The sequence below is a fragment of the Branchiostoma lanceolatum genome, chromosome 8 (genome assembly GCF_035083965.1).
Source record: "Branchiostoma lanceolatum isolate klBraLanc5 chromosome 8, klBraLanc5.hap2, whole genome shotgun sequence".
Classification (NCBI taxonomy): Eukaryota; Metazoa; Chordata; class Leptocardii; order Amphioxiformes; family Branchiostomatidae; genus Branchiostoma; species Branchiostoma lanceolatum.
This window is the reverse complement of record NC_089729.1, coordinates 20,068,197-20,084,532: the sequence shown is the minus strand read 5'-3', so window position 1 is coordinate 20,084,532 and position 16,336 is coordinate 20,068,197. Positions and strand designations below refer to the sequence as shown.

General features: G+C 38.7%; 1 protein-coding gene across 1 annotated transcript; it reads right to left on the bottom strand.

The window, feature by feature from the left end:
* Positions 1-2,128: 2,128 nt before the first annotated feature.
* LOC136440802 (uncharacterized) lies at positions 2,129-8,757 on the bottom strand. The gene is made up of 7 exons (XM_066436918.1): positions 8,693-8,757; positions 8,027-8,110; positions 6,648-6,958; positions 5,805-6,150; positions 5,087-5,221; positions 3,756-3,926; positions 2,129-2,979 (listed from the first exon to the last, which is right to left on the bottom strand). Exons 3-7 carry the CDS (start codon positions 6,915-6,917, stop codon positions 2,960-2,962), a joined length of 942 nt encoding a protein of 313 aa, XP_066293015.1. The 5' UTR covers positions 6,918-6,958; positions 8,027-8,110; positions 8,693-8,757; the 3' UTR covers positions 2,129-2,959.
* Positions 8,758-16,336: the final 7,579 nt, after the last annotated feature.

Genomic DNA, 16,336 nt, shown 5'->3' with positions numbered 1-16,336 from the left:
CATTCCAACATCCCTATGTTAGCTAGTATAAAGTTTAATAGTGAGGGGGTGTTTGGTAGGCATGGGTTTTGTCACATAAAGTAGTTACTGACAGGCAGACTATGCTATACATTTAGTCTCAGGTTAGCTACAGTAGTATGGTTAAGGGTTAAGAGAAAGTCAATAGTTTTTACAATGAATAGTTGGCCCTTCACAACATCTGCTTCTTGCTTCAAGTGTTTCTTGCTTCACTTTTGTTAACTTTGTTATTTATATTTACCCAACTTTTGTTATAATTTGTAACTATGTTGTATATTTAGAATGGGTTCTCTGTTTCTTTCAGCCAGTCAGGAAAGAGGCGGTGTCTCATGTTGTGCTAGCTATATTAAAGCGGGCACTTTTGATATACTTTGTTGCTTTACAGCTTGTTCCTACTAGTAGCTTAGTCATTGCAAAAAAGGAAAGGTTGTAAAATCATTGTTTAATTGTTAAACGGTAGCTATCTTTGCTTATACAGTGGCTGCTATACTCGGATCATTAACATATCCAAAGAGCCTTTACCTGTATACCATGCGAGATTGAAATATATAACATTCTCAGGCCAAAACTCTGCCATCTGAAACTTACCTCTTTAAGAGTGCTTGAAAAAATTTATGCCATGGAGTGAAATTATAAAGAACAAAAATCATATCTAAGCTGCATAGCTTAAAAAAATTAGACTGATGATACAATTCCTTTAATGATAAGCTTTTCTAAAGCATAGTTCAGTTGTTGTTGTTTTTTACATTCCAAAGCCACAAGTATGATACTTGTTAAAAAATTATCTTTAATATATATATTTCAATATTGATGAAAGTCGTTATCTCGGTGCAAGAATGTATCATTTGCATTAAACAAATGAGTGAAACATCTGTATAGAGCTTTAGATTTGTGAGGAAAACTTGCTACTTTTGTAGCAAATGTCGAATTACTTGCGCCATAAAGATTTGATGCTATTGTGCACTTGAGGATAATAAAAAACACTGTTGACACGAAACCTTGCCTTGTCGATTGATATTGTGTTTGTATTATGCTAGGCATGATGTCCTTCAGAGGGAAACATAAAATCAATTTTCGCGATGCAAAAAGTTTGCGAGGAGCCTTTTGTTGCACTTCTTGTGCCATGAACATTTTGATCCTGTTGTGCAATTGAGGATAATTTAGGATTTTGATGATGGTGGTTGTTATTAAGTAGTGGAAATTGACCAAAATGGATGATTCAAGTGACAGAACACCATGGGGCAAGCTTTACCAATGTCTCTTAAGCCTAATCTTAACCCGAACAATAAAAGTTTACCCTTAAAAGTATCCATATACTCAATATACTCTTGCACATAAGCACACTCTCACACACACAAAGGCATTCAAAATCCGCTACACATACATTGTATATATCTTTAATACATATATATATATATATAATGTATGTGTAGCGGGTTTATGTGCAAGAGCATAGATGTGTGTTTGTGTACATGTGTATGTGTCCTTGTGTGTGTGTGTTTATGTGTCTGAGAACAGTGAGGGTATGCGCCCACCAACTTGCAGACCAAATAGAAAAACACACTATCGACACTCTGGCCTGCGTCCTAGCATCCAAGGGAACATTAAAGGTCGGTTCACTTTAGTTTCACTTAATCCATCCTACCATTGAATTGTCTAAAACCTGACACAATGTGAACGGTCAATTATTCCCACGGGGACATACTTATTCTCCAGCGCGATATATGTCTTACCTATTGGTTTGTACTCATCAAAACCTATTTATAAACGATTTTTTATAATTTTTTTGTTTTTATGTAGTCAGTGCTATCTTTCTAAATGAAGACATGCTAAGATAACAAAAAAGATTTCCTTTGGAGCTACAGCTATCCTGCAGGTAAGTCAAACGGTTGTAGTGATGGAAGTGAATATTGCAATATTAGAATTGATAATATCAAAATGCTATTGAGCGATTATACAATATTACATAGAATCTATTACAATTAACTTCTTACATGTCTACATGTAACCTTGCTCTCATTATTCTTGAAATGAAATTAACTTGATGTTGGGTATATCAGGCGCGCTCTTATTTCTAACATACAAGCTAAAAAAAACAAGCAAACAGGCATCTGGTCTGCACGTAGATTTATTGGTTTTGGTAAAAATAAATTCAACAGCCTTTATTGACAAACCATTTCGGCCATAAAACAAATCAAATTCATTATGTATATTTTCTATTCGATAAGCGCTGTCGATTCACTATCGTTAACTTATTCAGTATGTGATCCATAGTGCTGTCGACAAGAAAAATAGGTTGTGTCATGGTACTTAATGTATCTTAAGGATTTTGTAACGTTTCATTGACGTGATTAATAAAAATCAACAGAGTCAATGAATAGATTCTATAGTGAAGAAGTGTTCATTAGAAATACCACACTTTCAAGTCTTTAAACTCCTGTTAAACATTTTGAGTCTACCGCAAAGAGTACTGACTGATCATTTACATTTGGCAATGCAGCTTGCAAACAAGAAGCCATTCAGTATATTTGTAAACAGCATGATAAGAGAAGATGTCGGTATGATATAAATGTGTATGAATTCCACAGCTTAGGAAATCACGGAATTGTTAACGTTGAAACTTGATTCAATTTACTTTAAAACGATTTTCTCAATGATATTTCCCCATGTTTTAGTTAAGAATGAATTTAATTTCAGAATAATTTTGCAATGTAATCATTAAAAAAATCACATTAGTAAGGTATCTTAAGAACATTGCGGTGGAGGGCATCGCACGAAATTGGCTTCATGAAGATTTGCACATAATTATATCTAAGACCTTAAATGAATTACATGTGGCACGGTGGCATTCTAACGGCGTTAATGCAGTCATCTGCACGCACGGTAAGTGCCGAAGTACATCCAGTCTTGGAGGTGATCGATATTTCTCCCATCATGGTTCCTATCCCTCATCGGGGGAACCTAAAGAAAATGTACAGCATATTTAGTGTTGTCTGTAGGGAAGAATGCCATTGATGTAGCTACAATAACTGTCCTTGATGCAAGACTATGAATCTAAACAGTATGGATGCTGACGCTTTTTCTCACTGTAAACTAACTCTCCTGAACAGCGGAATCATTTTGTCCATTTCTGTACGAGCAAACAACTGAACCATAGATTGAATAACAAATGCGAGCCAACCACCACTCAAGCACCGATACGAACATAACGTCATTTCTTTCTAAAGGTGTTCTGATAACAACGTGTCCGATCCAAAGTTTATGATCATAATAAGTGGTAAAGTGTTTATCAGTATACACATTTAGAATCTCAATCTTTTCGTAAGTTTTTAAACCTCACCTTAGATAAATCGTAATAAAGGCGAGTTAGTTTACATTCCCTGATATTTTTTGTGATGCAAAGTTGTATATGATAAAGAAGACAGTGCTAGTACGGTATTTACGCAATAAAGTTCTTTCTGATTTCAGACTTTCTTTGAAGTGTTATCAGTCTGGACAATTTCATTGGTAATTCTAATATTATAATTATACTTCAATCATACTGTTTCAAAATTATTTCACAATTTTTACCAAATGTTAGCAAAATATTCTCTTGATTCACAAGTAACCAGAGTCATTCATGCGTAAGCACTTACAGCTAATTCTCTGCATCACTCGTGTAACATGACATGAATATTAATAAAAATAAGTTGAGAGGGAAGAAGAGACATAGGAAATAGTCCTTTGACAATTCCTACCAGAGGAACGTGCTGGGCCCACACAGTTGTAGGTGATATCAAGGTACTTGTGAACACCTCGACAGGGATCTCCAAAGAGTCCATTGTCGGCATGTACGGTGCAGCTCGTGAGGCCATCACAAGCAGACTTCACGATCTGAAGAGACCCAGCCGCCTCACAGTCCGTTGCCGCTGGGAAAACAAGAAAAATGAAGCACATTACAGGCAAGCCAGAACTTTTATTGTTCAGTAACCAAGCATGGATTGATAACACATAAAACAGTGAAAGGGAACGAAACGTAATAATTTTGCAAATGACGAAATGTTTCGGCAACTATTTTTTATTAAAATGATCGACTAGATAATGAGGGACAGGAATGCAGTCACAAGACTAAGAATCAGCTGCCACAAACTACACATTGAAACGGGAAGACATACCCGCACTCCTCTAGAACAACAATTATGTAAACATTGTACTTTTAATAGAATAGAAGACGATTGTCATTTTGTGGTGGAATGTGGATTATAAACCAAAGAAAGAAATGAACTGTATAGGCGTGTAGAAAACCTATTTCCCTACTTCAGACATTTAAGTACTTTACAAAAATTCACATTCCTAATGCGACTAGACAAACCTACCATTGAAAAACACGTCTGTTCTTTTATATCTACTATAACTAAAAAGCGAGGAGAAGTAGAATTTATCTAATGATAGTCATATTCTTTTATATCTGTTAACTGTACTTGTATTTTGTTTTGTTGTGACCTGCACTTAGCCAAGTGTGGCAGAAATGTGCAATAAAGGTTCCAATGAAGGAACCAGGCTTGTCTAGCTTTGTCACTTCATTTTTGACATCAGCAGTTTGAAACACTACTAGATACATTGATTTATCAAATATCTTGAAGCAGTTCTAATTACATGAGCGAAAAAATATTTATCCCTAAAATCAATACAATATTAATGTATATCTGCGTTACATTACCATAAACCTTAACTATAACATAAAATTGATTTTGTGTGTATCAATACAAGTGAATGTAATTACGCGTAACGTTTATGGCAAGCAACGTATTTCACAATGGAAATTATTGATTCCTAATGAAATAAAATAAAATGAAATAAAATATATATCCATTAAACTCACCACCATTTTTTGCAGTCTTTTCTCTAATTAAAAAAATGGTGCGTGGTATATAAAAACAAGACAAAAACCTAGTTCTCGGATGTATCAAATTTTAGGTTATATACTGTGGAATATTTACTATTTTAACTCATTTTATTCTAGAAATCACCCTTGACATCTTGTATTTTGGTGCTATTTTCTAGATTAATAGTATGGTTTCTGACTTACAATTTTGGCTAAGGTGCTCGGTGCAGAAAAGCAGGCTGGTCCTTCCATACATGGCAGCTGTCACATCAATGACCTTTCCACCGCCGCAAGTAAGGCCCGCTACATGGCTTTCACACACGTGAAGATGGTATCGCTCTAAAAAGAGTAGACGTACCGGCCGGGTGATAATATAAGTAAACAAAGAATGTATCTTATAATTTTCCCACGAGTATTCCCATGTGAGTATGTTATTTGTTTCTCCATCTGTAATAGGTAGTTATGCATATCCTTAGAGGGTTTAATTTGAAATTTGAAGATTTGTAGATACCAAAGTAAGGATGGAAGATTTCGGGCACCGCTATGTGACTTAAGGAAAGAGTCGACTGCAAGCATTGTAAATCTAAAACAATTCATTCCAAATAGTTCATATCCCCAATTCTTTTAAGAACCTCGTACTATCAGTCTGAAGATATATTCAGCATAATTAAATGGTTATCCTATCAATGACAGCTTATTTAGTTTTCATCTTAAACAGCCTTCCATTGAAGATAAAACCAATAGATAAAACAATGCTAAAGCAATGTTTTAGAATGCTTCTTAAATATCTAATTAGTCACTTAGGTCATTTAAAATACGCCATAAGAAGAGCATATGTGGCTTTTTACTACTGTAGAGTTACGAATTTCAGTATTACGATGACTTCAGTGATCTAGAGACGTTTCTCTTTATGTACACTCACCCAACTCCCTCATCCAGTACCAAATGGCACCAGGGGCTTCTGTCAGGTTCTGAATCCACGGGGCATTGACGCCTTGGAACGCCGGAAGGCCGAGGTCACTCCCCACGATAGTGCCGTACCACTCCTCGTCAGGCCTCTCAGCCGTTGTCAGCACGGCCGGCAGGGTTGGGTCCTCCACAATCCACGGCATCCTCTGGCCGATGCTGCGTGGTCCGTAGTCCCAGTCACCAAACTTTGCGACGAGAGTCACGTTAGTCTGGTCGTTCATGTTGTGTGTGAAGGAGTAGTCAACAGGTGCTTCCCACACTCCTCCCCAATGGCCAGGAGATCCTGCCTCGAGTCGGTACTGTAGGAAAACAGGGTGGTCAGGACAAGTCGAAGGAATTGACACAGTATTTATTGAAGGGCAGAAAAGTTTTTGAACGCAAGAGTCAACATACACCACAGTTGGCGTCACGGGTTTTATTTTCACGGTAGGAAGAAAATTGAATGTTCGCGGTGGGTTTGTAGACAAGGGGGTAGGATGCCAACAATTCGCAGTGGTTGTAACTTCGCGGCGAAGAGCTAAGCTTACCGCCAAAAATGCAAACAAAAAACCACCGCGAACATTTCTTCATTTACAATAGTGTGGTTGTTGTTCATGTAGGTCCAACCTAAACATTTTCAATACACAAGTAGCAACAACGATCTGTTTTGAAAAAAGTATCTCATGGCTTTGTTATTTGCACTTACGTAATTTAAAGCAAGGTTTGTATCGTATTGATCTGGTATCAAACCTATCCTAGGTTTGCTTAGCTTTTTCCATCGCCTTTCTCTGAAAAACAAAATGCAAATGATATCTACCTGGACCACATTTGCAGATGTTCCCATTTTGATTTGGTCAGCCTTTCCAAGAATGGAGTAGTCGGCATTCAAGGAAGGCGTTCCTTCGTTATGCGACAGGATGTTGTCTTTATTCCAACCTGCCATCGACCTGCTGGTAACGAGAAGGGTCCATCCAGCCTTAGGGTCACTTTCCATGTCGCAGTAAACGGGTGTATATGTAACATTTCCATAGACATTGATCATGAAGAAACCATCCTTCGCGATCGTGGCTTCCCCCTTGGTGTTCATCTGACCGTACAGCTTTATATCATTGCAGGATTTTACCGATTCTGTAAAGGACATAGAGATGTGTTCAAAACTACATCCGATTTTTTTTGTCCTCAAAAATGCTGATTTAAAACAGTATGTATTGTTGTTTTGTTCCATAACTGCAAACGCTTGCTTGATTAACCTGGAGGCCAAGTCTTGTAACTTAACGCAAAGGAGTTGTAAATTTTTCAAAAACGTATAATTAAATCACCTTATTTACATTACTTTGGCCAGAGAATTCATTTAGCTACCTAAATTTCATTATTAGGAAAGTTTCATCCAAAGAAGAACACTACCAAAGATTTCAACAAACTAAATTAAAAACCAGGGTATGGCCACAAGATATTGTACTTTTTAAACTTTCAGAAAAAAAATTACTTTGAACAAAAGCTGGGGATTTGGCTTCAATGAAAAGTCTTATTTTTGGTACCAACTTTGTAATTGTGTCTGGAAAATATTATCATATATGGTTTAGGAGTAAGACACACTGGGAAGAACTGTAACTGCCTAAAAAGCCATTTCGGTCGGACACTGCACTCTCAGCCCAAATATTGCCGACCGATAAATGTTGGGTAAAAGTAGTTTTAATACGTCAACATCAACGCAGAGATATGCGGGCGGGTCTGTACGGTGCGCCGAGAATATGCAATTTCTAAACATTTACTTATTCCGTCAGCAAGAGGGTTTTTTTTCAAATAATATATGTTATAAGTTTGAACTTTTTGAGATGAAATATTACTTCAATCAAAATAGCTGTAGACTGTTATAACAATTCATTATGAAGGTTTAAACATGTTTTTATAAATGAACTTATAAATTGATCTTAGGTTTTTAACGTAGTTAACACTGACATTTAGGAACAATTATCGTCTATCTATGTGATATTGTCACTGTTAAAAGATGTTGGAATAACCCATATTGTCACTCTAAACTTATAATTAAACAAACTTAAAGCAAATGATTATAAAAACTCATCAGCTTAGGCCAACATTGATGCACCTCGACCGTCCTCAAAAGTAACCTTGTTTAATCGTATTAGGATTACTAAACTGATCTAGATATTCAAGTTTTTCGTAATGAAGACTTACTCGGCTCCCTCACCCAGGTTCGAATGACATTTGGTGCATCGGGCTTCGACTGGATATATGATGCTACGATGGCTTTTCCCTCCACTGAAACCAAACCATGTATACAAATGATTCAATGTTCAAACAATTTTGATAGCTGTTGCATTGCTTTCAAATGGATTTTTTAAATTCCGTATACAATGGTAGTTAGTATAGAGCGATTGGGCGTTTTGCATTTGAGTAATGGACAGCAATAACGAAAGACAAGCTTAAGTTCAATTACGGATCACCTAGCGTCTTCCTGTGGTACTGCAGGAGAGCATCCGGCTTCAATTTATATCTCGTGTTTTAGACATACTCTCGTCATTGTTATTTTGTGGTAAATAGCCATTGAGCTCGTAATGTACATGTAGTACTGTATGTTTTTGACCCATAGCAGTTTTGCTATAACTAAACATTTTAAGAATCAAGCGATATGTTTTGTACAAAATTCCTTTATAGACCATGGGTTCATGATTGACGATGAATAAGAGATTGAAATGTTACGACTTTTGAAAGTCACCCTTTTCGTCGTGGAAGACGGTCCACAGCAAATAACAGAAAATGAACTTCTACTACTCACAATGACTCTTCTTTTCATAAAAAGATATATTCCTTTCAATTTTAAAACACAGATCATGCCCTCACCAGTACGTCGATGCAAACGTGAGTCTGACTCCAACAGAAGCGCAGATACCAGAAGAAGTAGAAATACCCTGAAAATAGAATATAGAAGAATGAATGTGATTATACTTGTCTGATTATACGCGCGAGGTCGGACGTGTACACCACGACATTGTGAGTGATGCGGTCCTGCGCGTTCAGCTGGAAAAGTGCATTTTGGGGGTGTAGCTAAGTGCAGTTTGTAATTGCTATAAAAAGAGATTCCATGTTGTGAAACTGTTTTTATACATGATCTTGGGTAAATGTTCTCAATATAAAATGGATAACATTGGTGCATTTTCTATAGCTTCATTACGAACGCGGCCATGTAAAACACGTATTATGACATGTAAAACTCATGAATGAGACCTTAACTTAAACTGTCATGAATTCGCCAAGTGCCGCCAGAGAAAAGCAGGTCTACCTAGTTAATGTAGCATCTATGGTTCTCATGGTATGCACACTTAGAGTGTTCAAGATGTCCAAAGGTACCCAGCTGAATGATTAGAGTTGACGTCACATCGTAAACATGAAACAATATGAACCTCGGGCTAATTCCTGAAAACTGTTTTCGTAAAATTTAGGTTATTTTTTACATTCATTTAGTAGATTCAGACAGCGACTGCCCAAGCACATATTGATGCTAATACAGACAAAAGTGTCCAGTCCCAGTCAAAAAATGTAACAGCAAGAAGGCATACATTGCATAGCCGTCAACAACCATCAACAGTTGATTTAGATGTAATAAACACAACTTAAGTTACGGCAAATCTTTTTTTCAGAACCCGGGTAATTTTTTTTAAAGGGTTGCCAATGATCAATCGGAGACCTACCAAGCCCCAAACTAGCACGCCCTTAAGTGAAACTACACAACAGGCAAATGGTGAATGGTTTAGATCTATCGTGGCCTCCTTCGCAGACTTCCTAGAAAGGCGGCGTATATATTTGGGGGAAGGGGGGGGGGGTGACGCGATTTCTTACACGGGCCAAGGGAGTTATACTGCCGAGGGATGACAAAGGGGGTCGTCAAACTAAGCAAAATTTGCAAAGTTTTACTTTTCTTTTAAATTTACACCAGACCATTCCATGCCGTCACTGTCACGTCGAAAGCAATTCTTCAAATAATTGACTGTTAGCCGAACCATTTGATCATTGACATATTGATTTGATTGGGCAATTAAATCAATATGTTTTTTTCCATGGATATTAAGGAAATTTCACTTAGAATAAAAATATAAAAATATTTTAAACCTTTTGAAAATCTTTCCAATGGTTTATAACTTAAGACTGTTGCAGCAGGAAGTTTAGGCGATGAAGAGCAAGAAACGTCAACAAGTTCGGGAAATACCATTGTCAAACTTTTTCCACCGAAACAAAGTCTGGTGAAACAAACAAAAAATATATCTAATAAAATTCCTCAGAACTACGGACATATTTCAGACGAACTAGAAATCCCATCTTACCACTCTGTGGTGCGAATTAAAAACAACAACAACAACTAGCTAGTTACCGTGTCTGTTAGATCATGCAAGATAAAGATGAAAGAAGACACCCAAACCCTGCAGGGCATTGTCAGCTGGGTATGTCGGTGTGAAGAAAGGATGACCTTTTGTGCTCAATTACTCTAAATAGGTCATCCGTGACCTACGTCACCATGTTCGTCATATCCTGCCAACTCAACGTCATCTTGTCTGAGTCTTGTGAGAAACTTCGGAGATATCATTGTTTTTCCAAAGAACAGACAAGTAGACTAAACAATCCTTCCCTACATTGCACCACCCTCCTGCACAACAGCAGAATCAAGACTGGATCATTATATTTACCAGTGTTAAGTGTTAATGTTAATAGCATCTTTTTAGTTGCTACCGTAAAACCACCTACGCAAATAACGGAATGGTTTTTGGAGCGTTTGTGTGTGTGTGTGTGTGTGTGTGTGTGTGTGTGTGTGTGTGCGTGTGTGTTTATGTATTTATGTGTCTGTGTGTGCGAGCGTGCACGTGTGTGAACAGTACAACTCGAGAATATCTTGACGGTTTGCCTTGATATTTGCTATTCTGATTAGACCTTGACGCGCGTGGTGTGTGTGTGTGTGTGCACGTGTGTATTTATGTAAAATATGTATATGTGTGTGTCATTGTGTGTGTTTGTGAACATGTTAACTCGAGAATGCCTGGGTGGATTATCTTGATATTTTTATGCTGATAAGACCTTGACGTCATCAGATTTGTTGACACCCTAGCGGCTTTTTATGGTACTTCAACGTAACTTCTGTATTTTGTATATTCTCAAAATCTGAAAATGGTAAAGTCAGCAAATTAGAGTGGCTCTGTTATTTGCGTGAAGATGGTTAACTTATTGAAAAAAAAATTATGTTAATACGTGTCTTCTTTGTATGAGAATTGTAATTTGGGGAAGGTAAGGTCATGGAACTCTTGAAATATATTATCCTTCCGTAGTTGTAAAATCAACTTAATTCAGAAGTGCCATATCATGCTATAGCATCATCAAGAAAACGTCTTGTTTGACATTGACTCTGTATGATTGACGGTAATATGTCTGTATCTGAATCGATATAGCCGGAACAACAGAGTATAACTTACTTCATGGCGAAGCTAGTTCGTCGGAGGTACTGTGCACGCTCGTGTGATTGTGTCCTGAGAGTGGTGCCGACACTTTCTCCGGTGACTGAAACGACGGGCTTTATTAATAAAAGGGCGTCTTATCACAGAAAAAAAAACAGAGACAAACGCTTGACTCTCAAGACGGAGCAATACGGAAATAAGTGCGGTGAACTTGAAAATCGGGCTATGCCTACTAGTATACTAGTAGGGGTGTGTATGTTACTTAATCAGATTAGAAACATACTACTGTTGCGATTTTGTCTCCAAAAAGTCTCATAACAATATTAAGCTGGAAGAAAGCATATTTACAAATTTGATGAATGGAAATTTTCTGGGTAGGCACATATTTCAGACATAAAGACAGAGATTCCATCCTTCCGATTTTTATTTTATTTGTATCAGGCCCATGGCCCATAAAAAACAGACACAGAACAAAGATTTACAAAGCTACACTTACAAATACTTTACATAATGTCGCCAGAATGTGCTATGGCAAAAGCCGTCCGAGTGTACAAGCACTCTAATTATATCATTGTCAGACGACAGCAGGCGTGTTACAAATGAGTAGGTGACCTTGCGACGCCTTGCGTCAAACATGTCGGTCCGGTTATTCACAAACAACCAACTAGTGCTTGTATGCCTGCCGACGGAAAAGAGCATTTTCATTGCGCTGTGGTAAGCCACTCGTAGCTTGGAGATCGCACTCACGCTGTAATTACTCCAGATTTGGGCACAATACATCGGGGAGCAATACGCTGAGAACAACTCACTTTTTACCGCCGCTGAGCAGTAACGAAACCGCCGGAGGAGTGAGTTTGCCCGAGAATAAAAGCCTCTGACGTGAGCTCGAATTGCTGCGTCATCCGAAAGATCAGGGGTAATTATATACCCAAGATATGTGGTAGAAGAGGCATACTTTAAGGTGGTACCGTACAGCATCAGCGGCGGCAAAGGCATACTCATGCGGAAGCGGCGACACGGAAAGTACATACATAGTGTTTTCGATTCATTAAACAACATGTCAATATCCGCTCCAGATAGCTCACAAATACTGATCAGTCTCTGCAACGCTTTAACAGACGGACAGACGAGGCAAATGTCATCCGCGTACATCAAGTGGTTGACTAAGGTGTCCCCAACATAGCAACCAACTCCAGACCTCAGTAGCTCGGTACTCAAATCGGATACATACACATTGAACAAGATTGGTGACAATATGCTGCCTTGAGGCAAACCATTCATAGCGGTAAATGTATCCGATAGAGTGTGGCCCCACCGGACACAGAATGACAACGTACTATACCACACGACCAGGAATCTAACTAGGTACATCGGAACCCCTCGATCCATAAGTTTTTTAAACAATGTCCAGTGGTTTACACGGTCAAACGCTTTGGATGCGTCCAGAAAACATGCAAATACAGGAGAGCCCCTTTGTCGATAATACTGAATAATTTCTTTGAGGGCAAATATACATAGATCAGTTCCATGTTTCTTCTTAAATCCGAACTGGTTGCTCGGGGAGCATAGGAAATCGTCAAGGTATGTCAATAGTACAGATTCGATAACTTTTAACAAGGGGCTGGCAATTGCAATCGGACGATAACTGTCCTTGTTCGAAGCATTACAGCTGGGCTTCTTCAATACAGGGACAAGTACAACGTTCAGAATGCTAGGTGGCACATAGGCGTGTCTAAGCATAGAGGAAATTAAAAATGAAAGCAGAACGGGTAGTTGGGGCCCGGCGTTCTTGAGATGCTCAGCTGAAATGCCCTGCACGTCACTAGCCTTCCCATTGGATAAGTCATTGATGGCATCACATATCTCTCCTACTGTTACCGTGGTTACATCGCTAACATCGGATTCCATTGCATGCATAACAGATTGCTTTTGATTAGCGGACTTAACCGAATTAAACAAGGAACTGTAATAGTTTCTCCACATATTGGCAATATCTGTAGCCCCCGTGTAACCATCAACCGTGTTGGGAAGATTTGGCTTGGAGCGGTTTTGCGAACGCAGAGCATTCCAAAAACTCTTGCAACCCCCCTGATGAAGATGCATGGCAAGTGCGTCCGCTCTAGACTGGGCCTCAGAGCGGCGACACTGCCTCAGTAGCAGCTTAAATTTCGCCCTTGTTTTACGCATAATATTCCAGACCGCTCCATGCCCAGGACGGCCCAACTGCCGCCAGAGAAGGAAAGCATCTCGGGCGGCTTGATGGGCCTCCTTGACAACGGCGTTCCACCCGGGTACAGAGTAAGGGGAGGATCGTTTCTTATTAGGGAGATAAGCGGAGGCGGCTGCATGAAGAGTGTTTATTATCTGGTTGGAAAGGTGAAGGATGGCATTCTTATGAGTATCATTGTCACAGTTAGGGTTGTTACAGTAGAGAACGTCATCGGGAATGGGGATATTAGATAGGAGTGTATCAGAGTAGGTTTGGTAGCGAAGCAGATCGGCTGGAGTTGCGCGTTCCCAATTAACATACTTAACATTCATAGGTGGGTTCTCAGCTGTATTTACAAACAATGGCTCCCAGTGGAACGATACTTGCAGTGGAAAATGATCGGACGACAGGAAGCCATGATCAACCTTCATGTCTATGATGTTGTTATGCATGGTTTCAGAACAGACGCAATGGTCCAACCAAGATGTTGTCCCATGAGCGTCACTAAAGTACGTAAACGTGTCATTGGGAAGCAACTCAACGTCGCTGACATGAAGGTTGTTGTCCTGACAAAACTCATACAGCATAGGGGCAAACCGCCCGTCAGGACGGGTGTTAAAGTCACCCATAATACAGATGTTAGAGATACCTAGATCATTCGAAAGTGACTCGATCTTACCAAGATTTTCCATAAACAGATCAGTATGATTAACACAGTCAGTTGGCATATAAACACATACAAGGAGCATTTGTCTATCTCCAGACTTAACACTTATGGCTAAAACTCGATTTATGTGGTTCGGTCTGAAGAACAGCTCTTTACCGTGTCTGTTCAAGCTGAATAATAGTTACTTGTTGCCTTGGGCAGTGACAATCGTATTGTAATAACATGTCGGAGTTAGGGGAGTTTCGTGCTTTCGAAATCTGAATTGGTATCGGGAGAGGAGAGCCAAGTTTACAAGATTAGCATGTCACTTTGAAACATCATTCTCTCTACAAACATAAAAATCAACTCCACAGTTGCTATCGATCCTGTAAGGTTAAAGGTCAGCTGTGTCGCTGTTACCCCTAGGCAATGTATGCCCAACCTCAGCATAAGTACGTCCGGATGATTTCCTGACCAACATTTATTGCGGAATTGTTATGGAAGTTATGAAAAATCTTATTATCAAAGAAATCTAAGGAAGAGCCAATAGCCTGTCGATGAATATTTCAACTTAACTAGTTTGACTAGTGTTTTTCTGAGGCCAAGGTCATTTTATAGTGACTCAAAAATGGCCAATGGTTAAGGAGGCGAAGAAGTACCAGGTCTCCAGGTAGTGAGCTTTGTGTCTTTGATAAAACCATTTCACAGCTATGTGGTTTTTCTTTCAAATTTACTTTCGTTGGATGTTGTCTGTTGGTTTAGTGCACTGATTACTGTTCACGGAAAGTGTGTCTATTTGCCTCTTACTGCCATGTATTCGGTGCCGAAAATGTTCCAAAAAAATAACAGTAACCTTTGCTCGTTAAGAAAAATAAATGATCAAAATCTACGCGGAAGTGGTTTACAGGTTGTAGGTTAACATCATCTTCCTGACAGGACAGAAGAAAACACACTGCTGCATAATAATAAAACCAATCTGATAATGGCTCACTTAGTTCAGGGACCTTTAATGGCCCAATTAGATCATGGATGAAGAACAGAGAGACACTTACACACTGATGCATAATAATAAAGCCAATCTGATAATGGCTCACTTAGTTCAGTGACCTTTAATGGCCCGATAAGATCATGGATGAAGAACAGAGAGACACTAACATGTTAAACCCTGCAGCTAGACGTACATTGACGTTACACGTGTCAGGATTCTGTCGTCCGAGTGGTCATGAAAATTTTCTCATTTCTGGGAATTTGGGTGTGCTTCTAATTGAGAGCAGTACCTTAGCAGCGGCCGGCTGCGATCCTAATTTAACGAAGTCTGTAGATAAACCGATTTGCGCAGTCAAAGAGAAAGGTTTCCATAGTTTACCTTCGCCAAGATTGTTATGTTTTCTGGTGCCTGTGTCCTTGTGTTTGTCTATGTTTTTTTCTATGAACCCGATAAGTCGAGAATTCCAAGGTTGCCTCGGATTGTCGTTGAATTTGGTACGTTCGTAGGTCATGATTAGACCTCGAAATTATCATTCTTTTGGCCCCCTCGCGACTTGCTGTAGTACAGCAGTGGTTTTTAAACCTCTTGTTCTGGGCAAGCTATGGACACATTTTTTTTTCATTTGTGGATAGGTATTGGGACAGAGAGCAAGTGGTGTAGGTTTTGGGGCTCCTATCAGTTTTTTTAACGACAGGAGCCGACTTATCTTCAGACTTTGAAAGAGAACAATCTAGGACATGTAGGAAGGGTATATTACTTAAGGGATGATCTACAAAATCAAATGCTAATTATGCAAAGCAGGAGCTTGTTTGCATAATGAGGAAATTTATAAATCCACTTTATTTCATGATAGGAATCTCAAACATGTGATAATGTAGGAATATCGATAGATACTAACCGTGCAAGTGAAAACTTAATTTCTATAATCAATAAGAAAGATATAATTTTAAAGTCATAAATGATGGGAGTTTTAACCCTTGTCCTGCTAGCTGGTTTTTTGTACTAAACATCCCCCCTATGCTTGGCATTTTAGACCCTCTTACAATGTAGGTACTGCTTTTACTTTTGTCCGTCATAGTTACTTCTCTTCTAAGTAACCCTATATATATAGCTGAGTGTGTCTACCTTTACGAAACGTCCTGCAATCTATACCTAAATTCAGTAATAATGATGAACAAGGGCAATATTAATAATGCAATGAAAC

Excerpts from the sequence above, each read along its gene's own strand:
- LOC136440802 (XM_066436918.1), bottom strand. The coding sequence starts at position 6,917 with ATGAACACCAAGGGGGAAGCCACGATCGCGAAGGATGGTTTCTTCATG. Across the intron at positions 6,151-6,647 it reads CATCTGCAAATGTGGTCCAG|TACCGACTCGAGGCAGGATC; the intron begins GTAGATATCATT and ends GTTTTCCTACAG. Across the intron at positions 2,980-3,755 it reads GGGCCCAGCACGTTCCTCTG|GTTCCCCCGATGAGGGATAG; the intron begins GTAGGAATTGTC and ends CATTTTCTTTAG.